At 37.1% G+C, this 27,500-nt stretch overlaps 2 protein-coding genes across 7 annotated transcripts in view; both read right to left on the bottom strand.

Annotated features, from left to right (window-relative positions):
• Window positions 1–21,829, bottom strand: part of LOC142345306 (uncharacterized) — a 77,943-nt gene extending 56,114 nt beyond the window's left edge. Inside the window, exons 1-3 of one of the 5 annotated variants that reach the window (XM_075397296.1) lie at window positions 21,697–21,746; window positions 20,886–21,109; window positions 19,339–19,715 (exon numbers count right to left, since the gene is read on the bottom strand). In XM_075397296.1, the coding sequence (XP_075253411.1) occupies window positions 19,339–19,701 (363 nt within the window). In that variant the 5' untranslated portion in view covers window positions 19,702–19,715; window positions 20,886–21,109; window positions 21,697–21,746. Of the gene's footprint in view, window positions 1–19,338; window positions 19,782–20,724; window positions 20,859–20,885; window positions 21,110–21,676 lie in introns of those variants that run through there. The other 4 variants (XM_075397298.1, XM_075397295.1, XM_075397294.1 and 1 more) reach the window with 4 other exon arrangements.
• Window positions 21,830–23,229: 1,400 nt separating this feature from the next.
• The window catches only part of LOC142345305 (uncharacterized), a 49,762-nt gene continuing 45,491 nt past the window's right edge, over window positions 23,230–27,500 (bottom strand). Inside the window, exons 2-3 of one of the 2 annotated variants that reach the window (XM_075397292.1) lie at window positions 27,352–27,500; window positions 23,230–24,090 (exon numbers count right to left, since the gene is read on the bottom strand). The exon at window positions 27,352–27,500 is cut by the window's right edge and continues 67 nt beyond it. In XM_075397292.1, the coding sequence (XP_075253407.1) occupies window positions 23,291–24,090; window positions 27,352–27,500 (949 nt within the window). In that variant the 3' untranslated portion in view covers window positions 23,230–23,290. Of the gene's footprint in view, window positions 24,091–24,792; window positions 24,900–27,351 lie in introns of those variants that run through there. The other variant, XM_075397293.1, reaches the window with a different exon arrangement.

Here is a 27,500-nt window from a genome sequence, read left to right as displayed (position 1 = left end):
ATAACAAAACCAAAATCCTAAGTATGTGGAAACGTCAATACACTAAGTGATATCTTACAAAAGACCTCTAGAAATTGAAAACGAAACCTCCTAATGGTTGAACAACTTACATTAAGTGAAATCGTTTGATAGAACTTGACCACTTGAGTGGCGTTGAAACCACAAAATCCTTGTTTACTGTTCATTACAGTGCAGAGTTATACCCAAATCGTCACGGGCAGATATGCCCGATGTGTGTATCTCGTGTTCGTTTTTACTATGTTAATACATTGAAAGTGGTACAATATTGCGGAAAATAGCTACTTTAGCAGAAACCGGCAAAATGGAAGGGAATATCGTATCCCGTGTTTGCAAAAGTGTCCTGATTTTAGCCGCGAAATACAAGTACAAACTCAATAACATATTTTTTGCGCGAGTTGTATCACGCATCCGCTCAATTTACGTATCGATTTTTCGCACGCAATGTAGCTCGATTTCGCATATAATCCGCAATTAAGCCTAAAATAACTACTACTTATTTAATTAAGCCTTACTTATTACTACTAGTAGTACTTTATTAATACTTTATTACTACTTATAGTACTTCGTTACTACAATTTACTACTTTTTAGTACTATTTATTACTACTTATTAAAATTGGCCAGTCCCACATTGATATACAAAGCCTTTGATGTGCGAGGGATTTTTCAGGAAAAAATCAGTTCCTGTGGTTGCATGTATTTAAAGTACTTTAAAGCTTTGAAAGCTTCAATTAAATCTTTATAAAAGTGTTTATTGCATGCTCAAAATGCGCGCGAATAATAGAGACATAAAATGAGCGGAAATGTACTACAAGATTTGTCACCTACTTTTCGCACCGAACGTTCTTTTATTTCGCAAAATTGGCGGAACCCCTTTTGCGAAAACTAAGATACAAAGGATGTCATCTAATTTCGTTCATTGTATGTAACTAGTAGTATAGGTACGCGGCTAGGGGAACATACAGGGGGGGGGGGACATTTCCAACCCGGGTCTAGTGCGTGGGAAGCGGATCTCATACCCTTGGACCAAAGTTGTATACAATCTTGGTTTTATGTAAGCTTCAATGTAAGCTTAGTTTTACAAGCTAAATTTGTTGTTAGTACATATGTGATAACTTTACACTATTGTATCCTCATATTCATATTCGACCAATAGTAGATGTAGCCTTAGTAGGCTACTTGAGACAATACTTCATTTAGTTCACTTTACAAAAGCAAGCGTGTAGTCTGTAAGAAGCTAGACAGTACAGCGTGGTTATAATAATTCTGTTTACTTTAAAACAAAAGCGTATTATTAAAGTACGCATTTTTAGATTAATAAATACTCTCTCTCTCAACTGACTAAGAATGTCAGGACAAATTTTGTATTCAGTTTTTCTTTTGTTTCAGAGAAAACGCTCATAAATATTTTTTACCTGGACAGAATAATTTCAAAATTTGTTTATTTGGATTTTGTTTAATGTACAGTTTCCAGGACAACATCAAAGCAATTTTTATCCAATCCAAAGACACCTGCCAGACGATAAAACCGGGCACATTAATTATGTCTACTAAAGTTGAACAGCAATTTAAGTTTTGGTCATTGTTCCTGTTTCATTCTTTCAAAATTGTTGTTACGGTGACGGTAATCTCATCCGAAAACTTTCATTTTCAAGAGGATTCTACGTTCGCTCCAGAGTTATCAAGAAGTTGACAAATTTTTTGAAAGTTTTGAGAGAAATTGTACAAAAATTTTCTAAGGTATTTTAATAGACATCCTAATTGGTGAAACGTTAGCAGACATGAAAAACCACAAGAGAAGACAGAACATACAGAAATTCGATCTGAACACGGCTTTTGAATTTTTGGGAAAACTATAACACTTTGTCAACTGCTTGATCATAGTACGACTAGGTGAAATCATGGCAACTATGAAGAATGGGAATGGACAATCCGACGTTTCGTCTTCATCAGCTGATAGATTCGCAGCTGTGGATTCAGACAAACGTGAGTTGTACATTTTGTATGATCATTCCGCTTTTCTTTGCGCTCTAAGTTTTCAAGCCGTTCTAATATCGAAAATGGTCACAGTGTAAATGATTTGTCGGATCCATGTGGAGAGTGCTTTGCTTGCGTTCTGGGCTATGAAAGGACTATCATCGAATTGCAGAAAGAGCTTGATAGAGTGAAGCAACAAAACACTGAAGCGCAGTTTCATGTTCAACGTCTGAATGATCAAATGTGGCAATTGAAAGATTGCTTCGACAGAGCAATTGAGCAGAGGGACGCATATCGTGCAGCATTTGATCGCATAGTGGTACAAAGCAATAAAAACCGGCGACGGTCGAACCACAGACGGACCTACTTGAAGACACGTCTGGCTAAAGAAGAAGCTTTAAGACTTCTCAAAAACATAAAATAGCTGCTTTGAAGGAATGCTTCTATGTGTTCTGCTTCTGTAACATTGCAAACAATGCTCGGAAATTTACTTCAATCGTTTGTTGTTTTGATCTTCAGGTGTTAACATATTTTGTTTGACTTCTACAATTACTTTTTTAAAAAATATAACCATGGTTACCTAAGGAGGTTTTAACTTGTAAATATCAAAAGTATTGGTGAAAAATAACTTGTGTATTGGATCTTAAGCTACCTACTGGTTACCTAAGGAGGTTTTAACTTGTACATCGAAAGAGTATTGGTGAAAAATAACTTGTGCCTTGGATCCTAAGCTACCTAGTGGTTACCTAAGCGAGTTTAAACTTGCACATATAAAGAGTTTTGGTGAAAACTAACTTGTGTATTGGATCCTAAGCTACCTAGTGGTTACCTAAGCGAGTTTTAACTTGCACATATAAAGAGTATTGGTGAAAAATAACTTGTGTGTTGGATCCTAAGCTACCTAGTGGTTACCTAAGCGAGTTTTAACTTGTACATCGAAAGAGTATTGGTGAAAAATAACTTGTGTGTTGGATCCTAAGCCAACTGCTGGTTACCTAAGCGAGTTTTAACTTGTACATATCAAGAGTATTGGTGAAAAATAACTTGTGTGTTGGATCCTAAGCCAACTGCTGGTTACCTAAGCGAGTTTTAACTTGTACATCGAAAGAATATTGGTAAAAAATAACTTGTGCATTGGATCCTAAGCTACCTAGTGGTTACCTAAGCGAGTTTTAACTTGCACATATAAAGAGTATTGGTGAAAAATAACTTGTGTATTGGATCCTAAGCTACCTAGGGGTTACCTAAGCGAGTTTTAACTTGCACATATAAAGAGTATTGGTGAAAAATAACTTGTGTATTGGATCCTAAGCTACCTAGGGGTTACCTAAGCGAGTTTTAACTTGTACATCGAAAGAGTATTGATGAAAAATAACTTGTGTATTGGATCCTAAGCTACCTTGGGGTTACCTAAGCGAGTTTTTACTTGTACATCGGACGAGTATTGGTGAAAAATAACTTGTGTATTTGATCCTAAGCTACCTTGGGGTTACCTAAGCGAGTTTTGACTTGTACATATCAAGAGTATTGGTGAAAAATAACTTGTGTATTTGATCCTAAGCTACCTTGGGGTTACCTAAGCGAGTTTTGACTTGTACATATCAAGAGTATTGGTGAAAAATAACTTGTGTATTGGATCCTAAGCTACCTACTGGTTACCTAAACGAGTTTTAACTTGTACATATTAAGGGTATTGGTGACATTTTTGTGGCTGAACAAAGTAGTGTGGAGAGCAAAAGGGACTGCAAAGCGGATAGCAAGGTGGAAAGCAACGAGGAGAGCAAGTTGGAAACCGACTGCAGAAAAGGAATAATTCAGTTAGTCCTTTTAAGTTTTACATCTTTTTGACCAGTTTTTGGGTTTTTTATTTCAAAACTCTCCTCTTTGTCTCATGACATTTTAGTTAATCACCAATTCCTGATGTTGCTCACCTTTATATTCTGTTTGTTGATAAATTCTATATATTGGGAATTAATTTTAATATCTTGTCTGGAGTACAAAGTCTTGAGATAAACAGTCTGAAGAGTAGCAGGAACTGTACTCGCTTGACGCCAGTAAACTCCTTGCCTTCTTAACTTTGGCAACCCCAATGATTGAGAAGCGGACCTTGCTGGTTTAGAGAAACCCCATTGTGAAAATTAGACGGCACCAGTTCACAAACTTTTAACACGCACCACCATTCACAAACACTCACTGAGTTCACTTAGACACTTAGATCAGTTGTAGGGTAGATTATGACAGATTGCTACAATCGACACAGATGATCTACGGAGGTAACTATGAACATGTTCCTAATTTTTTTGAGACAAAGAGGAATTTTTGTTTGGTAATAAACATCAGCTACTTTTTTCATTTCCATCTGATAACGCGGAAGCTTTTTAAACTCTTATACTATGGATTGAAGGCACTGAGGATAAAAATGACTTAGATATAAATTGATCAACTGCTTATATGGGAGCTTTTAAAAGACTTATACTATGGGTTGAAGGTACTGAGGTTAAAAAAGACTTAGTTATTAATTGATCAGCTACTAGTATGGGAGCTTTTAAAAGACTTATACTATGGATGGAAGGTACTGAGGATAAAAATGACTTAGATATAAATTGATCAACTGCTTATATGGGAGCTTTTAAAAGACTTATACTATGGATTGAAGGTACTGAGGCTAAAAAAGACTTAGTTTTTAATTGATCAGCTACTAGTATGGGAGCTTTAAAAGACTTATACTATGGATTGAAGGTACTGAGGATAAAAATGACTTAGATATAAATTGATCAACTGCTTATATGGGAGCTTTTAAAAGACTTATACTATGGATTGAAGGTACTGAGGTTAAAAAAAGACTTAGTTATTAATTGATCAGCTACTAGTATGGGAGCTTTAAAAGACTTATACTATGGATTGAAGGTACTGAGGATAAAAATGACTTAGATATAAATTGATCAGCTGCTTATATGGGAGCTTTTAAAAGACTTATACTATGGATTGAAGGTACTGAGGTTAAAAAACACTTAGTTATTAATTGGTCAGCTACTAGTATGGGAGCTTTTAAAAGACTTATACTATGGATTGAAGGTACTGAGGATAAAAATGACTTAGATATAAATTGATCAACTGCTTATATGGGAGCTTTTAAAAGACTTATACTATGGATTGAAGGCTCTGAGGTTAAAAAAAGACTTAGTTATTAATTGATCAGCTACTAGTATGGGAGCTTTAAAAGACTTATACTATGGATTGAAGGTACTGAGGATAAAAATGACTTAGATATAAATTGATCAACTGCTTATATGGGAGCTTTTAAAAGACTTATACTATGGATTGAAGGTACTGAGGTTAAAAAAGACTTAGTTATTAATTGATCAGCTACTAGTATGGGAGCTTTAAAAGACTTATACTATGGATTGAAGGTACTGAGGATAAAAATGACTTGGATATAAATTGATCAGCTGCTTATATGGGAGCTTTTAAAAGACTTATACTATGGAATGAAGGTACTGAGGTTAAAAAAGACTTAGTTATTAATTGATCAGCTACTAGTATGGGAGCTTTAAAAGACTTATACTATGGATTGAAGGTACTGAGGATAAAAATGACTTAGATATAAATTGATCAACTGCTTATATGGGAGCTTTCAAATGACTTATACTATGGATTGAAGGTACTGAGGTTAAAAAAGACTTAGTTATTAATTGATCAGCTACTAGTATGGGAGCTTTAAAAGACTTAGACTATGGATTGAAGGTACTGAGGCTAAAAATGACTTGGATATAAATTGATCAACTGCTTATATGGGAGCTTTTAAAAGACTTATACTATGGAATGAAGGTACTGAGGTTAAAAAAGACTTAGTTATTAATTGATCAGCTACTAGTATGGGAGCTTTAAAAGACTTATACTATGGATTGAATGTACTGAGGATAAAAATGACTTAGATATAAATTGATCAACTGCTTATATGGGAGCTTTTAAAAGACTTATACTATGAATTGAAGGTACTGAGGTTAAAAAAGACTTAGTTATTAATTGATCAGCTACTAGTATACTATGAATTGAAGGTACTGAGGACAAAAATTAATTAGATATAAATTGATCAACTGCTTATATGGGAGGTTTTAAAAGACTTATACTATGGATTGAAGGTAATGAGGACAAAAATGACTTAGATATAAATTGATCAACTGCTTATCTGGGAGGCTGTAAAAGACTTATACTATGAATTGAAGGTACTGAGGACAAAAATGACTTAGATATAAATTGATCAGCTACTAGTATGGGAGCTTTTAAAAGACTTATACTATGGATTGAAGGTACTGAGGATAAAAATGACTTAGATATAAATTGATCAACTGCTTATATGGGAGCTTTTAAAAGACTTATACTATGGATTGAAGGTACTGAGGTTAAAAAAGACTTAGTTATTAATTGATCAGCTACTAGTGTGGGAGCTTTAAAAGACTTATACTATGGATTGAAGGTACTGAGGATAAAAATGACTTAGATATAAATTGGTCAACTGCTTATATGGGAGCTTTTAAAAGACTTATACTATGGATTGAAGGTACTGAGGTTAAAAAAGACTTAGTTATTAATTGATCAGCTACTAGTATGGGAGCTTTAAAAGACTTATACTATGGATTGAAGGTACTCAGGATAAAAATGACTTAGATATAAATTGATCAACTGCTTATATGGGAGCTATTAAAAGACTTATACTATGGATTGAAGGTACTGAGGTTAAAAAAGACTTAGTTATTAATTGATCAGCTACTAGTATGGGAGCTTTAAAAGACTTATACTATGGATTGAAGGTACTGAGGATAAAAATGACTTAGATATAAATTGATCAACTGCTTGTATGGGAGCTTTTAAAAGACTTATACTATGAATTGAAGGTACTGAGGTTAAAAAAGACTTAGTAATTAATTGATCAGATACTAGTATGGGAGCTTTTGAAAGACTTATACTATGGATTGAAGGTACTGAGGACAAAAATGACTTAGATATAAATTGATCAACTGCTTATATGGGAGGCTTTAAAAGACTTATACTATGGATTGAAGGTAATGAGGACAAAAATGACTTAGATATAAATTGATCAACTGCTTATATGGGAGGCTGTAAAAGACTTATACTATGAAATGAAGGTACTGAGGACAAAAATGACTTAGATATAAATTGATCAGCTACTAGTATGGGAGCTTTTAAAAAACTTATACTATGGATTGAAGGTACTGAGGATAAAAATGACTTAGATATAAATTGATCAACTGCTTATATGGGAGCTTTTAAAAGACATATACTATGGATTGAAGGTACTGAGGACAAAAATGACTTAGATATATATTGATCATCTGCTTAGATGGAAGCCTTAAAAAACTTATAATATGAACTCTTTTATGGCTCTAGTTGAAAACGTTCTTAATTCCGACGAACTGGTAAATACTTTTATGAAAATAAAGAAGTAAAGAGAATAAAGAGATGAAACAAACCACAAAAAGTAAGCTGTAAGCTTTACAAGTTCAGTTTTCTTCACTATCTGAGTCTATTTGTACCACTCTCCATTTCTTTATTCTATCTGCGTCGACAGATTCATCTTAAGAGATCAGCTCCAGCGATCGTTTTGCACGCTTTTTTATACTACATTTTGATTGTCCGGGATGATTGATGGGCTGCTTTCGTGTCAAAGTGGTGGTAGAGGGATGAATGGGGGAAACTGGTCTTATGTCGATAAGACTAGGCGACGAACCTGATTCAACGGCTAGATCATCTATGAAAGAACATCTATCAAGCTCTCCTTCACTCTCTTGTTGAGTAAGGTTTGTAAAATTAACAATATCATCCTCATCCTCACTGTACTCACGCTGGTTAAAACCTGGATCAGGTGTTGACCAAGTTTCTGGAAGCTGACTGTGCAGTGTTACTGGCGGACTCTGTTCCATAGTCGATTCAGCAACACGTTAGTCTCCTCTTCATCGCTCGAACTCCAGTCAGGATCTTGAACCATATTTCGCATGAACATTTCCTCTCGCAACGCGTGATGGCCGTACGGTAGTGTAGTGATCCTATCATCCAAAATGTAACGTTTATCATCATATCCAGAGAGCGATTTTTTGTTGCAAACAACTGTCATCAGCTGATGTTTGCTAGAGGCAATTCTTGTGTTGACTAGTCTTACGGTTTCCCCACCAGTGAGCACTTGTTCGTACATTTCATGAGCCATTTTATTGCGAGCATCCTTTGTGACTCCTTTAGCCAACTGCTTGGCAGATCCTAAAATCGATTTTTGATTTTTGAGCTTGTTCAACGTTTCTTCTAGTTTTTTTAAACGCTTTCAGTTACTCTTGTTCTACTTTTTTGGTTACTTGTTCAAAGAAATAATCTCTTCATGCGTTTACTAAAAAGTTTATAAGTGTACTCACCATCTGCGAGCTTGATGGAGTATAGCTTTGGTTTGAGGCCCACAAACTCCGAGATCAGTTTGTTTACCACCCATCTCATCCTTGAACTTCAGAGTTACTCGTGCATTGCTACAGTCATAGAGTTCGTGGTCACTGGGAAAATTCGAGAAGTCGAAGAGATCCCTGAGAGCTGTTTTTCGTTGCTGATCAGCGTAAAAGTCATTAGATCTGATCTCGTAAACGAATGAGTCTGTGTCTGAATACAAGAGTTTACAGTTGAAGTGTTTTTTCATAGTATTATAGTGAAAGTCAAACATGAACTTCTTGGAGAGATCCAAGATACTTGCACCAACAATAGTTGGTTTATCCCACAGAATTTCAGTTTGATTTAAGCTGATTGTTGCGAGATCTTCACCAATTATTTTGAAGGATTTGAGTTGTGGAGCGCATGTCCACTTGAGAGCCTCATCTTCGCTCCGAGCTAGTTTTACCTTGATTCGATTCCTCTTCCCCTCACACGTTTTTCCGAATGCGCTGTTAACCATCAATTTATAGAAATTTTCTTCAAATTTGTATTTTGCTTCCTTTCGTTTTTGAGTGTTGAGTCGTACATATGGGGCCAACCACTTTGACTGATTGAAAGCGAGAGAACGATGCAGTTTTTCTACTTTCATACCTAACTGCGCATAAAGTTTTAGTGTCTGATAATGTAGAATATAGTTCTTCTTGGGGAATAGAGTTTGTATGAGCTTATTACTCGAGGGCGGTGCATTCATTTTCATATCACTTAGGAGTTCTTCTTGGTAATCACCTAACCAGCACCATTCAACCCGCTGTTTCATTTGAGCTAGAGGGAAATCAGCGTGCAGGTCATGAAGAGCGTCCGGGTATGACAAGTCCACTTCCAAGATGTATCCAACATCACTGTCGTCGGGAGTCTCCAGTACTTTCTGAATAATTTGTGGCTCAAGATCTGGATCCCATTGTTGGTCCTCGAACTAAAAATCATTGAGAGGCAACGAGAATTTTTCCATTAAGCCGCCGTAGAGATTGTTTGCATCAATCATAACAATGAATGTCGAAGGCTTTTTAGAACTGAAGTCTGGGAGATACTTGTTGTTGGCAATTGAAAGTCTCTTGTCGTAGATAGAACTCACTCCACCCTTATCAAACCCTCGACCATGTCCAACTGTTCTCTATCTGTAAGAAGCTCAATGGGTGCCTTGCAAATTTTGAGCATTGCATCACCCGATAGATTTGAAGCTGTGTAGTACTGACAGCAGTCAAGTCCATAAGTTTGGTAGCATACCTTGCGAAAACAAGTAAGATAGCAGCCAAGAGAAAAACATCTGTTTTCAAATAGAGGTTGTAACACTCGCCAATTGTTTCACATTTGAACGCCTTGAAAACTGCTAGAGCGTACCTGTATTCATCCTCAGTTACACTAATTTGGTACTGTTGAAGACTGTTTGTCCACTTTTCTCTCGATGGTAGCTCAGTTTCTCCGAGTTTTGCAAAGCTGTCAATGTAGTTGCAGGGGAAATAACCTTTCTGCTTGAGCATGTTTATAGATGATTCTGGCCAGTCTGTAAAATAGTTTTCGAGCAGTGTGAACTCGTCTGATGGTAAGTTGTTTGCCAGGGTATCTAGTGATGATGGCATGAATCGAAACGAGTCCAGTAGTCTTATGTGCTCATACACTGGTTTGTTAACTCCATTTTTATCAGCACGCATTTTAATCAGAACACCAATTTCAACGGCTATGAATTTTTCGTCTGTACTGGGTATGATTGAGAATGTATTGCTCATGTTGCTTCCTTGTAGAGCAAGAATTACGTGGTGTAGATCGTAATTCGAAAGGTTTTGAGCAAATAGTGGGGTGTAGTTTAGGAACTTTCGATTGATGTTACAACTGTTGTGTGCCCATCCTAAAGATTGGCCCGTAAAGTGACAGTGATCCAAAACAGTTGGGTTTTCTATCGTGTTTTCCAACGCTTCTTCACATATCCAACAATCTGCTGCATCTTCTTTAGGATATGGGGCCTCACCGTTGAAAAATCGGTTGCGTTGTTTCGCACTATGCACTTTCTTTGCTATTCGCTCGAGCGGTTCCACAAACTTGGACATAATGCCAGGACCGCTCTCACATTCAAAATGAAAGGGCTCGACCTCATCCTACCCTACAAAAAGCATGGCATAGCTGCATGGTTTGTGAAGCCCTATGATTCTTGTTTCCGCTTTTAGAGGGTTGTTTCTACAGCCTGAGACGGATTCTATGATTGATTCCAAGTCGAAAAACCCAACTATTGGAGCAAACCACCGTGATTGGATTCTTTTGTAATTGAAAGAAGTTTCCTGCGGCATTTTAACGACTGCTTGCTTGTTTTGTTGACAGAAGCCAATATGATTATTGTAGCGTTCTTTCGAGGTAGAAACGTGAAAACAGTTTCGACAGAGATAGTTTTCAATTCTTGGTACTCGCTCACGGACTCTGTGTATAAGATTGTGTAAATTTCGGATTAAAACGTAGTGATGCATTTGACCATCACTAAGCAGTAAAAGATCCAAACTGAAATCACAGTCTGTCTTTTTCGATACTCTAAACGGTGTGAGCCCACTCTCAGCGTACCTAAAAATTAAGTTTTTGTTTTTTTTACATATTTCAGTGTTCGATCCTGTTTTTTTGGGTGGGGGGGTTTGGAAATTTAAATTCACCGAAAAACGATGACACAGACTTCATTGAGTTCCTCGAATCTTGCCATTTGATGAAAGCCCATTGGCATTTTAAACTCGCCACTTGCTTGTTTCGCAATTGGATTTCCTGGTCCGTATGTAGCAGGGCTTTATCCTGCGTGATGAAGAACCAACAGGAACAAGTCGGGGGCCATACTTCAGATGGTACGCTGCGGTATAGCAGTAGAGGAAACAGTGTTCATCTTCTCTGTTTCTTATGTTAAGCAAAGCCGACATGCCAGAGAGTTTTCCCGGGAGCGCTAGATATGAAGATGCGCTTATTGGTTTGTTTTTTACCAATCGTACTCCTATGTTCTCAATCCGATCGAGGGTCCAACCGCTACCGTGTGATGCAAAATTGTTCAACGACAGAATCATCTGCTCAACCATGCTATGGAAGCTTTTGTCTGTCAGACCTCCAAAATCGACACGTTCCATTTTTGACTGTAAATACACTGAGATTCGATCTGGTTGACTTGAAGAAATTTCATCGTCATTATTTGGAGGTTTTGTCAACTGTATTTTTGTGCTGAATTGGACTTTTTGTGAATGTTGCTGAACGCTCAATCGCACAATGTTTTCAATTTCCTGTCGTTTTATATGCATGACATGAAGTAGATCCAGATCATTTGCCCCGACTGCAATTTCGTACGTTTTTAGAGCGCCCCCAAAAGCTCGTTCTGTTGGTAAAATACCCGAATCTTGAAGGTTTTCCGAGTTAATATTCCATGCTGGCAGACTATGAACACCGTTCATGTGCTCTAAATAATCAACATCGCGAGGGAAGTATTTGTTGCAATATAGACAGTAGCGGGGATTGGGCGCATCGTGTTGTACTGTCATGTGTCCCGTTAGTTCGTAGAGACTTTTCGTCGAGAAACCACACTCATTACATTCGAATGAATTAGCCTGCGGATAGATCTTGTGGATGCTTTTTCGGTGACGCCTGAGGCTCCTTTTATCAGCAAGCAGCTTTTGGCAAATATTATACTTGACTTGTGGCATTTCGAAAACACGGGAATGTTGCTCCGATTAGTTGAATTTTGAGAAAATCCGAATTCTGTAAACAAAAACTGAATATTTTGTGAACTGATTTCAAGATGTAAGGCAGAAAGCAATGATTAGCTTTCAAGTCCCCGGGACCAACTTCTCAGAGATTTAATCAACCAATCAGATGCAAGAAATCTGTTTGTTTGTTCATGTCTAGTCGAGTTAACGTCATGATGCTGTAATCGTTGTTATTTACATACCTAACATTCCATTGTCTAGACAAAATTTGAATTTGTTAACAAGCTGTAAAATGTTTGCCCAGCTTTCCGTCTATTAACCCAGGGACTGAATTTAGTTCAAAACTGCTCAAATGTATTGCTTGATCTGATGAGTCATTAGACAAAATAAAGAAACTTCTAGAATATTCACTTCACATTTTTAACAAATGACAAAAGCTGAACTTCATTTATATCGGGAATGAATGGAAAGTTATCATTGAGAACATAATGAGCAATATAAATGCAATAAAAAACACACATTTGAGAGTTTGCACTTTGCAGGGGTTTGTTTGAGTCACGTCGGTCTTCCATGAGGTCCACTATTATGCTATCAGTAGTGCTTTGTCGAAATCGGTCTGATATGTGTTTATATGAATAGAGAGGTAATGCCAGCGGGTCGGCAAAGAATGTTATTGGGTAGGCATATCTCTTTGCAAGCACAATCCAATGAGATCCAGGTGAAGAGGCTGGTGAAGCGTTAACAATAGCAAATGAGTTGGTTGGCATGTGCAAGGGGAAATTGTCAGCTGCCTAAACACCGTTGAATTTGAACATCAAATGACTGGATTGTAGAATCAATTTGAATATTTTATCTTCATCCATTAGATTATACGAAGATCGTTTTTGGAAACGTTTCTCGAAGAATCGATATAAACTGTTGAACATTTCTCCCCGAGAAATAAAATTTCAATGTTGCGCGGCAACGCTGCACCGAACTTGAGTTCCACAGATAATGAAGAGTTTGTCAGCTCGGGATGAATAAAATCATGCGTGGCTTCTTGAGTGCTGGTGAGATCAAACACCTTAATGTAATGGTTAGGAAAATCAGATAGAGATATCCCGTGACCATTTTCTACATAAGCTAGTGCAGCCATTGAGTTGTAGTATAGTCGTTTATTATCAGTTGTTGACATTGGTGTACCAGCTGTGGCGAACCCATTTCGGTAAATTATTGTCTCATTCAAATCAAACTTCTGGTATGAAAATGGATTGAGCGTGTTAGTACCGATGAACGCATCGCTGCGGCACATGGCGACTATTAGTCTACGAATAGGTTCTTTTGTGAAAATATCCTCCTGCTTCCAGCTCTGTTGCCCAGCTGTTGCTAGAAAAGCTTTCGAAATAACTTCATTATAGCGGTACATTGCAGGTGTCTTGAGAAGTGTTTTCTCGATTGCACCAAGCACAATATCGGAGACTGTCATTTTTCGCACAAACAAATTTGCTTCATCGATTTTGATTTTATAGTGTTTAGCCCCGTCTTCACTCACAATCGCAAAATCATCCTGTGATCGTCAAAAAGAAATTCGCAGCGTTACTCCACTCGTTAGATGCTTCTCGCATGAAAAGAAATCGGTAGCTATTTTTCCATACAGTGTGAGTTGAGCAGATCTTCTCACAGTTTCTTGTCGAGCTGTGATTGCAGCGGCTGGGACGCCTGTTGGGTCTGCTTCATAATCATATCCTTGACATTTCAGCCAGGTTTTTTTTCGCATCCGATCCATGAGAAAATTCTGTTTCAATGAAACTTTTATGTGCGTAGTGCCCATTGGCGGAAGAAATTCTGATGCCGTTTGCTGACACTATGCAATCGGCGAAAAGGGAATGTAAGACATTATTGGCTAGACGTGGCGTGTCACTGTTGTTGGCATCTCCCTTGGTGAAGCGTAAATCGTTTCCAATATTTCGAACAACTCGAAATTTGATTTCCAGATAAATTTTCTGTAGGTCGATGAAGTTATTTCTGTCACCGACTATTTCAAACTCTAACGAAGATCCAGTGGGCGAGTACAAAGGTCCTGTTTTTTGCTCGAACGATTGATCAAATGTTACAAGAAGGGGAGGTTTCTCGAACAAGTCCAATGAGCTATGTGTTGCCTCTGTGGGAATAACAATGTTAGTACGCATTTTTTACTTTTGAGAAGAAATCTGATCGACTTCTTTGTGGCTTCGTTTTTCGCGAAATGATCTTTTTCTTTGGTGGAGACTGCTTTTTGTATGCTTTCTTCTTCGACCTCCTTCGATAGATTGCTTTTCGTCCTCGTTGAAGTGCTCCTCTGATTTGTTTTCTCGCTGTTTTTGCAACTGTACTTTTCAGAGCTTGCTTCGCTGATCTCTTTTTTGTTGCAAATTCTAATAACTCTGGTGCACCTTGCACTAGCAATTCTCTTCCAATTGTTTTTGCTGCTGGCCAAATAAGTCGTCGGGCTAGGGGTAATGCAACACGACCAATGCCAGCAGCTAATGCACCGAATCCACTTCCTTTTTGTCTATAATGTCCTGAGAAATGGGGCATTGAATTGGATGCTTCATTATTATAATAGGCTTCCATCAGTTAGCGTGTTCTCTGGAATTTGAGACTTATAACAACTTTACCAATTCCAGTGAAAGGGATCAATTTCCCAGTTTCACTTCTCAGCTCAACTTTGATGCTCTGGATATTGTTTGAAAGTAAACGCTTGTAGTCCAAGTTTGTATAGGTTTTATGGTGAATAGGTGCTACTGTGTTGAGGCTACCGTTTCTCAGACGTCTCTCCGATTCAATGATTTTGAGAATGGGTGCACGTGAGTCACCCACATGTTGATACTCAATAATATCAAGGTACACAAAAATAAGCTGCGACCCACATGTTATATCAACAGGGAAAATACCAAAATGTCTGTTAGGAGTGTTTGGAGCCCCATTTTCAAAGTTTGTCTTGTAACCAATTTGAACAAAACCATTGTGTGCAGGGTCCGGGGTACCCTTGAAACCAAGAATGCTGGGAATTTCATCGTCTTGAAATGACAATCCTTCATTTTCCCCAAACGTTAACACAAGCTTTTGCGTTACCTTGTCAAACTTTCGATCGAACTGTTTTAGTTTTGCAATGCGAACAATCTCCGAGACTAGATCTTCCCAGCTGTTGTAAATACCAGTCCGAATTTTTCTGAGTTGTCCTGATCGATTATTCGACTCATTTGGATTGGTCATTGAATTCTTGTAAACAACTATTTCTCCAGAGTTTACGTTGTTGATGTTTGATGGAAAAGATAGAGATGTCAATGCTACTTGCCATTCTCCCTGTAAATGTATCGGTTGTAATAATTGGTTCCGAAATGATGCCATAGTATTTCCATTAAAAACGTCTATTGATGCATTTGATAACCAGTCAATTGTAAACTCATTGCTGTTGGAAATCATTGCTCCTCTTCACTGTTTACCACATCAACTTGTACTAATTCCAGTTCGTAAAACTTGCCTAGGATTTTAACGTTGTTTGCGTCAATCAGATTGTAGGTAGGTGGACTTGTTGTAGCCAATCGTAGTACTGTGAAAACTTCGTCTGTATAATTCTGAGTATAACCTTTTCTGAAGCTATCGTCTGGTTTCGCTAATCGTACCAGGTCACCCTATTCAAATCGTGGTTTATATTTATTGTTGTCCAAAGCAATCGAAATTAAAAATTGTTCATGTTTTTTGAATACTTTATTTGGGGCTAACTTTGTAACGCGGTTAACACGACTGTTAATGATATTTACGAAATTGGGAAGCTCCTTTATATAGTTCCAAGTCCATTTTTCTTCCAAGTATCTGTATATAATGTTTCTAAGTGATCGAATATTTCTTTCTGCAAACGCAGATTTGGTTTCGTTTTCGGTTGTATACAAATGAATCTTTTTGTTTTCACAGAATGTTTTGAACTCGCCCTTGAATTTGGTTCCTTTGTCTGTCCACACTTTCTCTGGTTGTTTCGTCTTTATCATTTGTTTGAAGGCTTCAACGCAATCCTTTGAATACATCGATCTGAGAGGTTGAACACGTAAATAGCGTGATAAAACGTCAACTGCAATCAGTAGGTAGTTGACCCCATTCTTGTGCTTGGCTATTTTGTCCATATAGGCTACATCCATGGACCAGATTTCGTTTATTCTGTAGGCAACTACCTTCAATCGTGGAAAACTTTTCCGGAATTGACGATATTTAGTGTATGAGTTCTTCGATTGACGGAATTTTTCAATTTTTTTGTGGGAAAACCCGCTTTCCTCTTTTATGTTAGCATCACTTCCGAAAGCTGCTTTTCCTTTCGTGTAAACTTTATTTAGTTTTTTGATTTCCGCTGAATGGAGTTTTCCAGCCTGTTGGAGTTTTAATTTCTTCTTCCGCGTCTGCGAAGCCTTCCTCATCAAAGCTAGCAGTCTCTGTTTTTTCTGCTCTCTCGATAGCAGGTTTCTGTTCACTGGCTGCTCCATCTGGAAACTGACGTAGTTTTTGCTCTTCCGGAATTTTTATGAACTTCTTTGCGTAAGTATTACAAGTGAGATGTGCCGCAAGGTTCAAATAATTCAATACTTGATAATCGTCAGGCAAAAATTTTGATGATGTTTGTTGTAATGCGTAGAGGAAAGTTGATGCTGGAACGTCGGTGTTCCTTCCATTAATCAGTATTTTACCTTCAAAGTCCAGTGAAATGTTGCGTGATCCGTTTATTTTCTTCAAAATTATTTTTGCTTTTCCAAATTTGTCTTTATCGAGAAAATCTATATCATCGATCACACTCTGACTGATTTCATCAAACTCTTTCCGTTTAGTGTTGTCGGGGATGTTTTGTTGTTTTTCTTCCTCATCGGAAAGCATGACGTCATCTGTCTGTTGCTCTGTGTTCTGTTGTATGACCGCTTCTCGTGGCTCTTGTTTTGAAGTTCTCTGTAGAAGCGATAGTTGTTTGGACTTGTTTTTTGTTAATGGATTGTTTAATATTTGCGAAACTTGGGGTTGTTCAGTTGTAAACATGTTGCGAGGAATGAGCACAAACTCCTCAGTTGGCATTTTTCTGTAGATATTATAGACAAGGTCTGGCAATTAGTTGAATCAGAGAATGCCCTCTCGTTGTCTGGACTAATTTACTTCTTTCTAGAGCACTAAAATATTTTTCAGAAAGTTGTCGTAGTTGAGGTTCAAATTGTTGCAGTTCTGTTTTGTTGATTGGGACAACACCAGAGAGCACGTTCATAACACAATCACTTAGGAACCAAATGAATTCGATATCTTGGGCCAGCACAATTCTCTTGTCTTTCGATTTGGGGTCACTACTGACGCACCAGCGCTTCAGCATTAGCAAGTGTTTCTTTTTCATTCGTAATGGGTGTTATAAGAGCTTCCTCGGAAGGAATATAGAAAATTGACGGTTCGGGACCACTGAGTTGAGAAGAAAATCGTAAGCCTTGACTTGTTTTAGGATCCAGGTCAATGATTAAATGTCCATAGGGTTGAGCTGTTGCTAATTTGTATGCATTCTTCAGTAATTGGAGACGGTTCAACTGTTTTCCGAGGTATTCTATTTGCTGAATGTCGCGCAGAGATTTGAATAAAATTATATGAGTGGTGTTTAGGTCAATTGTTCGCGACCATTTACTCTGTTGGAATAAGTTGTGTTTGACGTAGATCAGATGAAGTTTTCTGTGTCTTCCTGACTTTGCTATTTTCACGAACTCTTTGTCGTTAAAGATTTCCTCGCATGAGTCATCGTAAACGAGCAGACAATCCGAAAGCTTTTTCGTTATATCCAGTCCGGAATACTTGATGAACTCAATGTGTGGTATTTTACGTTGCATTGCTGTAAATATGTCCTGGAACTCTTTGTAGAAGTAATAAATTTTGGGGAATGCTGGGTAGAAAGAAGAACCTTGCAGCATCTTGAATATTAGGTCGGTTTTCCCAGAACCACTTGGGCCTACAACCGCCATGAAGATTCTATCGTTTGTGAGAATGACTTTATTCATAGTTTCGGATTTGGCAGAATATAACCAACTAAACTCGAAAGCAATGCAATCCAAATTGACTTCTCTTCACAACTTTCCGATATCAAGAATAGCATGGCGAAACAGAGACTAATCATGAGCACTATAATACTCACTTGCACAAAAAATATTATCTCTGATCGAGGGACTACAGTATTGGAACAGCAGCGCCATGGAGGTCTCTCTCGATTTCCATCATCAAACACTAAATTTGTTATACCCCCATCAATTTCATCTTTTCTAATTCGGTTTGTCATTTTCAATTCAATGCTAGGCTAGCGTTTTGTAATGTGTTAAACGAGAAAACGACTATTTTTTCTTAGCATGCCTCCCATTTTAGTTCACTTGTGATTGGTTAATGCAGAAAACTTTAAATTCACTCATCGCGCGCAAAGGACTAATATAGGCTTGATTAATGCATAAGTAACTAAGCTTACATAACTTAGCTTGAATATATACAAAGAAAACTTCAGAGACTGTATACACCTTTGGTCCAATGGTATGAGATCCGCTTCCCACGCACTAGACCCGGGTTCGAATCCCACCCATGGCAGAAGTTTTTGGAAATGTCCCCCCCCCCTGTATGTTCCCCTAGCCGCGTACCTATGCTACTAGTTGCATACAATGAACGAAATTAGATGACATCCTTTGTATCTTAGTTTTCGCAAAAGGGGTTCCGCCAATTTTGCGAAATAAAAGAATGTTCGGTGCGAAAATTGGCCAGTCCCACATTGATATACAAAGCATTTGATGTGCGAGGGATTTTTCAGGAAAAAATCAGTTTTTGTGGTTGCATGTATTTAAAGTACTTTAAAGCTTTGAAAGCTTCAATTAAATCTTTATAAAAGTGTTTATTGCATGCTCAAAATGCGCGCGAATAATAGAGACATAAAATGAGCGGAAACGTACTACAAGATTTGTCACCTACTTTTCGCACCGAACGTTCTTTTATTTCGCAAAATTGGCGGAACCCCTTTTGCGAAAACTAAGATACAAAGGATGTCATCTACTTTCGTTCATTGTATGTAACTAATTTTCGAGCCAATTTTACTAAGGCGGAAATTTTGGGGTGTACCTCTGCATCGTAATGTTTTCAAATCAAAGGTGCATCAACTCTGCATGGTTAGTTCAATGAAAGATCTTATCTCTACAACTAACCACGTCTTTTCCTATTGGAAGGGTGCAAATTTTGGCTGTTGAAATGTTGCTCCATAGAGATATGTCCAATTTGTATTCGCAATTTGAGCTAATAAATGAAAGGTCACTGCTAAGAGAACCATTCCAGGCCTCCATTAAAAACGGTTCTTGTACTTCAATTGAATTACCAATGTCATAGTTCACGGAAGCAGCAACTGATTGCGGTTTGTCTGCAATTCTCCCAATAAATTCTGATTTATCGTCAGCCAGCTGATATATTATCAGAATAATTGTAATGACTGTTATCATAGAACCAAAAAGGTGTGTCTTATGAGTGCCAAAAACACTGAACAGACTCGCACGAGCCAAGAATTCAATATTCATTGCTTTTTATTTGTCTATAACCAGTGAGAAGGAATGTAGAACAAAATTTTCTGGTATGGGATAATAAACAAAGTTAACGCCTATTACTTGCATTTCAAATTCAAAAAATGTCGTCATTTTTTAACTAAGAAAATGAATTGTTTCTCAAGATAAACATATGCGTTAATTCGCCTTTAAATTTTTTCTCCTGGGAAAATCCACGAACACTCAACAAACAATGGATATATTCTGTACTCTGCTCCCCAGATTAGTGGGCACATATATTTTACACCCCCGTGTTTGTGCTAAATTTGTTGATGGTAATGTTCTACAAAACAATTAATAAATAAAACGTAATTGGGGAAATCAACAACACTGGGGGCAGAAACAGAAAATATCCTAAACAAGACTTAGAAATTCACTAAAATTCATTGAATACATTTTAAGCCACCAAAGGCAATTACACTCACTGACGACAAAAGTAAACGCACAAAACGCAATTTTACATGTTAAACTGCCTATTTTATGAGCCAATTTTAGTCAACTTAAATTAGACCGTTTCTTCTGATTTTTATATCAATCGGAGCAGAATCATCAGAAGTTTAATATATCTATTTTTGAACAAACTGACAAGACTACTTACAGAGTAAATCCAGGTATAAGTTGGCCAGTTTTTCATAAGCAGCTGTTTTCTGTGTCCCCAGTGAAATTTGTTCAACTTACTAACAAAGATGATGAATTCACAATGCAAATTCTTGCTTAAAATTACGAGGCATGAGTAAGCTGAACAGATTTCACGTGTTTTTCAAAATACAGCTGCTTATTGAAAACTGGCCAAACTCTATCTGGATTTATTCTGTAAGTAAGTTTGTCAGTTTTTCCAAAATTAGACGTACAAATGTGCTGATGTTTATGCATCGATTGATATAAAAATCAAATGAAATGGTCAAAGTTATGTTGACTAAAATTGGTTTATAAAACAGGCAGTTTACCATGTAAGGCTGCATTTTCTGCGTTTACTTTTGTCAGTGATTGTAACACTACCACATCCTGGTGCGAATCCGTGCAAATTTTGTTGAAAAAGGCAGCTGTGATGGAGAAGCAACTAAGGGTTCACTCGCTTTCGACTAATTTTATTGCTGGCTTCTAGCAGTCGATTTGACAGTTTTTCAAAGAAAATTGAGCGATCTTCTCTGATTACTAACCCCTGCTGTTCATTCTACATTTTGCTTGTTATTTGAGACCTCTAAGTTCACTTGCTTCATTAAACTAAACTATATTTCCAAATAACATCTATTTCTCTTAGATTTAGAGAAAAACGAAACATGGAGAGTTTCATAAGTCGTGTTTGGCCTCTTGTCATCAACAAAATGTTAATAGGTAATCGACATTCGGCTGATTTGACATTGGACGAAAGACAGCGGATACACTCATTGACAAAAGCAAACGCACGAAATGGAGTTTTAACTGGTAAATTTTCCGTTTTATAAGCCAATTTTAGTCAACATAACTTTGACCATGTCTTTTGATTTCTATATCAATCGGCGAATAATCGTCAGTAATTTAATATATCCATTTTTGGGTAGACTGACAAATTTACTTACAGACTAAATCCAGATATAAGTAGGCCAGATTTCCATAAGCAGCTGTATTTTGAGTTCCACGTTAAATCTGTTCAACTTGATCATGCACCCATTAATTAAGGCAAGATTTGCATTGTGATTTCAACAACTGTTTGTGCAAGATGAGCAGATTTCATGTGCTACTAAAATACAGGTGCTTATGGAAAACTGGCCAACTTATATCTGAGTTTACCCTGTACGTAGTATTGTCAGCCTACCCAAATATAGATATATTAAATTTCTGATGATTATGCGTCGATTGATAAAGAAATCAAAAGAAGTTGTCAAAATTATGTTGACAAAAATTGGCTTGTAAAACAGGCAGTTTTCCATGGAGAACTCCATTTTGAGCGTTTTTTGTCAGTGAGTAAAACTTAATGTTAAATTCGCCTACAGAAAAGTTTTTCTTCTATCTGAAAGTTGACTGAAAGTAGAGATTATCTAAATATCTGCGAGCAACATAAATTGTGATAGCGGGAATCAAATTTTTTTGTGCTGATTGATTAGATGACTCGGGTTGAACCTCAATCTGCGTGCAAAAAAAACTTGTAATTGTTAACAACAGAGAAGAATATTCAGTGTTTTAGAAGTGTTTTTATCAGCACTACTTGCACAATTGGTAACTTGCAGAGCCTGGGGTAAAAAATATCCATGAGCTAAACAATCGTGAGCTTGGCATGTTAGAGTCCTCACGAAACGATTTCATCGGTCACTAATCTTTCGAGAAAGAGAACCGACTTTGAAAGATTGAACTTAGACTCAAGGAATCAAAATTCTATTTTTTTCGCCCTAAAATTAATGTTCTAAATTTAGTTGTCCTCAACGAACAGAGATTTCCGAGGCGATATTGCTGTCACTTATCTTAAGGTTGAACCTAAGGCCTATTGGGTCAAGAAATTTTGACGTTGATTATGAATTAGAGACAAAATTGATTGAAATTGCTGAAAAATATGAAAGAATTAGAACAATTGAAGAACATTTCTTTGACTAATCTGCAAAATTGTACTCTTAACTTCGATTTCAAGTGGATTTAAGCACTTTCGTACGTTTTGTTTCTCTAAAACCATTCCACTAAAAAAACTTAATCCCCCTTTGGCCTCACGCCCATCACTCGGGCGCAGGTGCCCTCGCGCCACAACCTTTCATGCATTAAATAATTCGCTATTTTTGGCCCTAACTTTTCCGCCTTAGGCTGCTAAGCTAGGCCCGAAAAGGTAATAAACAACTGCACTGTTTCACAGTATAGCCACTAGTTTAGTTTTCAAAGAAGTTATAGAACCTTTTCAATTACTGTATATAGGCTCAATGGATTGCTCAAGTCGGAGAGACACAAAAATTTATTACATGCAGAGCTTCATCCGCATATAACGGGAATCAAATAGTCTTCTGATATCCAAATACTTTGGAACTTGATGTCTTTTTACACTTTGTTGCCTTAATTAGGATAGAACATTAGACATAGCCACTTAGGGTCGTGTAACCAGAACCAAGACGCATGTGCCGTTGTGTCAAGGCTCTGAATCCCTGCTGCCGCCTCGTGTACAATATAATTTATTTGTTAATTACTGTTTTTGTATCTTTTCCGTTTGTTCTCTCCACCCCCCCCTCCCCCAGCTTAGTGGGCGCATACAGAAAAGATCCTTGTTTTTTAACGTGAGCCTTCATTGGCTGAAAGGACGTTGAGGGCCCAGTCAGATTTCATGTCATTTCTCATGTAGAAACACACAACATCTCATGTGTTAATCACATGAAAACTCATGTGAAACAGCACAAAATTCGTGTGCAAACAAACAAAAATTAGTGTGAGTTTACATAAAAATTCACATGAAAAATCGTGTAAATCACACGAAAAATCGTGATGCCCAACCCGCGAAATTCATGTAAATTTACATGAAAAATCATGTAAAAGCCAGATTTATCGTGTGTCACTTTTCCCGAAAAATCGCGTGCCGACACACGATTTTTCATGTGATCTCACACGAGTGAGTTTAAGAGTGTACAATCACGTGCTGAGAAGGCATGCAGTATTTAAATCCGGTCATGGTAGTATTCAGAAGACTTCCAACTAACGTCGGAGGGAACTTCAAAATCACTTCGCTAACTTGGCGAATCGGGAATATGTCTGCAAAATTGCCTGGAACGTCAGTTATAACATTGTAAACTAGTTCATCGCCAAATTTGTCAACTTTTAAGGCCATTAGAATGTTTCCGTCATCGAGAAAAAGTTGACGTTTTACCAATATTGGGGAACAGGGAAGCTCAATCTGAGCAGAAATTGACTCCGTTTCCTTCTTTTTGATCAGTTTTACGACAGCCGTGACTACATATTTGTGTCCAGAGAGTAAATTGTCAAATCGCCAAGCTAGTTGTTCACTTCCAGTAAGGTCGAAGACTGAAGAGCTGAATTTGATTGGCTCAGGTTCGATGAGCACTTCAACTGTGTCGTATCTGCCTTGGGTGTGAACAATTCCTTCAACCGAATGAGCCGAATGTTTAGTTATCAGAACTTCAGGTTTTATCAGGTTGGTGTTGGAAACAGCTATTTGAGTATCACCACTGAAACCGTTTTGGGTTACTGGGGTCAAATGGATTTCGTAATTGGTTCCAGGTACCAGGTTGCCTATGTGAACTCCTCTAGAATTGGATACATTAAAAGGCGCTATATCTTCTGGGTAAAGTTCAATAATCGTGTAAGTGTTCTCTTTGTCAAGACTCCACGAGAAAGCAATTGAGGTCTGGTCAGACGTCGGATCGGTGACGTAGCGATATTTTGGCTCAGAAGCGTCACCTAAAAATGATAAGCAATATTTCTTTGTAATTATCATTATTAAAGTTTCGACCCACTTTATTGGGGGAGGAACTATGATGAACTGTTTTTTGTTCAGTCAATTTCGGTCGACTCATATATTTGAAGTGAAAAGATATGAGTGAAATGATTACAAAGCCCTCCGAAGACATTGATTGGAGAATTGTTCATATTTCGTCTTTTTTGAGGAGCAGTCGTGTTTTTTTTAAGTTTTCGGTGATTTTCACTATTTGTGTTCCCTTTTTGGTAAAAGTTGTAATTGTGTTGTAATTGGGGTACAATTAAGTGCTTATTCTCAATTTTATTGGTTGTTTACGGTTGATAAAATGTTTTTTAGGACACAAGTCTTATTGCCTTCGTTTTCCACTAATCTGCCATAAATTCAGATAGTTTGAGGCCAAATAAGCTAGTTTTAGTCAAAAATGGCCATTTATGTCACTAATTCCCGTAAAGCACCAGTATTAAGCTGGAGTACAAAAAGGGCCATGGCTATCGGGTCTATGTCAAGTTATAGCCAAATTTGATTGTTTTATTAGAAGATTTATTTATACGTTCTCAAATTCATTGCTCCAAGACAACCAAGATTTGCTGAACCATGTAAGGCGGCTCCGATGTGGGCTCTATTTACAGCCTTAAGGGTTGGATAGCTAGAGCTACTTATTTCTGCTCGCGAAGTGGACTTACCGAGATCTATCTGACTAACTGACTCTACAAGACAAAGAGATATAAGTTGTATTAGTACGGTGACTAAAGGGAATAGCACCGGAGTCAATAGTGTATACATAGCGTAAGACTACAACTAGACTAGATTGAATGGTAATAACATGCAATAGCTATTTATAGAGTTTAGCAGGTCTGTGATTGGTCAGTGATGACTGCCGGATGATGAATTAGGGATTCATCTGCTACACATGTCCAACTCTTTCAGTGCACATTATGTTCTGCTGACTTTTCTACATTTTTTAAACTTTTCAGTCTGTGTACCCCCGTGCGCATACCAAGCAGGTCAGCCCACATACGCAACGCAACTAGCTGCAGCAGATGAAACCCTATTTCATCATTCTGCGCCAGCTTTAGCCAATCACAGGCATGAAAGACTCTATGTAGTTATAAATAGTAATATAGCATGACACTTCCATTCAGTCTAGCAGAGCAGATAGCCCTTACGCTATGCATACACTATTGATTTCGGTGAACTGTACATTATTCATCGTTATAATTAAAGATCTACTATTGTGTTTTGTAGAGTCGGTTAGTCAGGTAGATCTAGTCAAGTCTACTTCGCGCGCAGAAATAAGTAGCTCTAACTATCGCAACCTTAAGGCTGTAAAAAGAGCCCATATGGGGTATGCCTTATAGCTCTCGAGCCCCCCGGCCTACCCAAAAGCTTCTGGTACCCCCTGTACGTGAATGTATTTGGTCTGTTCAGGGACGAGTTTAGTCTGGATGGTCGGGTACCCCTTGTGCGTGACCCAGGCCAGTCTCATCAATATTGATCAACCCTTGACAACATTAACCGCGCGGCCAAATGATTATGTTTTAAGATTTGGCAATGTTCTCCTAAAAGTTTTTATCTTGTATATTTTTTAGTACAATTTTTTTTTGAATTCAACATTATCAGAGTCTTCCGAAAACTGAACTGATTAAAAGTTTGATTTTTTTCGAACCAAATATGACACTGCTCATAAACTACTTGTTGAAAAAAAATACTTCCCGCAGAACTTCAAATAGAAAAAGCTTCTTTAAATATACTTTTCAATTTTGTCAAACAAACCAACAGACAAGACCAAAAAAATTCAGAATAATTGGAGACGTTGAAATTAAAGTAAATAATCGTACATATGATTTTTCTCTCACAAGAAAGTTTAAATCAAAATGGAGTCAAAATTCAGTTATAAGAAACTTCGTTCGTAAATGGAATAAACTTCAAAGAGTTCTAAGAAAGGAAAAATTGAAGAAAAAAATTTTCAAAAAAAAATTAAAAGAAGAGATGCTAAAAAGACATGAACAAGATCCAATGGAAAAAAATTGAAGACTTTAAAGGTTTGTTTTCACGAAAACTAGAAACAGAACCTTAGTTTTTTATTTTTATTTAGTTCTTTAAAGGAAAGATGTAGTAGGTTTGATTTATAATACTACAGCATATAATTTTAACCTTATGGTTATTTATTCGAATTTACATGTTTGAGATTTAAGAAAAACAGTTAATCAAAATCAAAGTAACATTTTTAAAACGGATATAAAAAATGGTTTACTTGTTACATCCGAACATTTTTTGCATACATCCGAAAATTAAACATTATTTGCATAAAGCAAACAGACTTTAAATTTCAGGGCTGCGTCAGCGAAATAACGGCCTAAAATGTGAAGATTCTTGAGAAAAAAAGTGGTTAATTTATCCAAAACGCTGATGCACTAAATTTTTAAGTCAATAAAATGATAATCTTAGAAAAATTTATTGCTACTTTTACAACATTTCTTGGAAAGTTTGTATCTTACAAAGTACGCAACGAAATTGTGTGAGAAAAGATTTAAATTTGTTTTCTATCGACCCAATTCACAGTGACTCACCCAAAATCAAGGAAAAATAGGAACCGCATATGTGTCTACGAGGTATGAATTTTAATTGTTGTGGAAAATATTATTGTGGAACTGTTCAAGTCTAAAAGATGCAAGATTTTAGCAGTGAAAAGAACTTTTCCGCAAGTTACCACATTCCTTTTTGTTCCATATATATATATATATATATATATATATATATATATATATATATATCAAAGGCTAACTTGAGCTGATTCACGAGGTAGGCAAAATTTCTCAATACAATTGCAATGTCTTAAACCAAAACGGAGCTTTTAGCAAGATTATCGTAAACACACATCGCAAATAACAAAAAAAAACAAAATAAGCAAATTTAGCATCAACCCAGTTTCTTCGGATTCCGGATATAATGCATCAGTGTTATAAGCATTGATTCCAACATTTTTGTATAAGTATTTTTATACCAGCACCGAAATTGAACTCCAACTATATTACGTAACTGGCCAAGTATAAGTCCAAGTGCTTTTCATTGATGATTCTCTGATTTCACAATTGCGAGACTTGAGTCTGTTCTGATTTTTGCCACGTACCAGGCTTGATTCCATCGTCCAAAAAGACGCAAGTACATCGCCAAAAAAGTCATGAAAAATAGTCCGAAATAACCGCATAGCCTCACGGCATTAGAAACAATTTTCAACTAACGTCCCAAGATGAGAATTCCACAAATAGAGTTGTATCCCTCTCCTATCCTGCCCTGAGGTTTCTCAATCTTGACATAAGTGGTCTGCTGTTCTCTCGCAGAGTCTGCACACTCTGCTGACATCCAATGGAACTGGTTGTACTCAGATGGG

This window comes from Convolutriloba macropyga, chromosome 9, assembly GCF_964194025.1.
Source record: "Convolutriloba macropyga chromosome 9, txConMacr16.3, whole genome shotgun sequence".
Lineage (NCBI taxonomy): Eukaryota > Metazoa > Xenacoelomorpha > Acoela > Convolutidae > Convolutriloba > Convolutriloba macropyga.
This window is presented reverse-complemented; position numbering and strand designations above follow the sequence as displayed.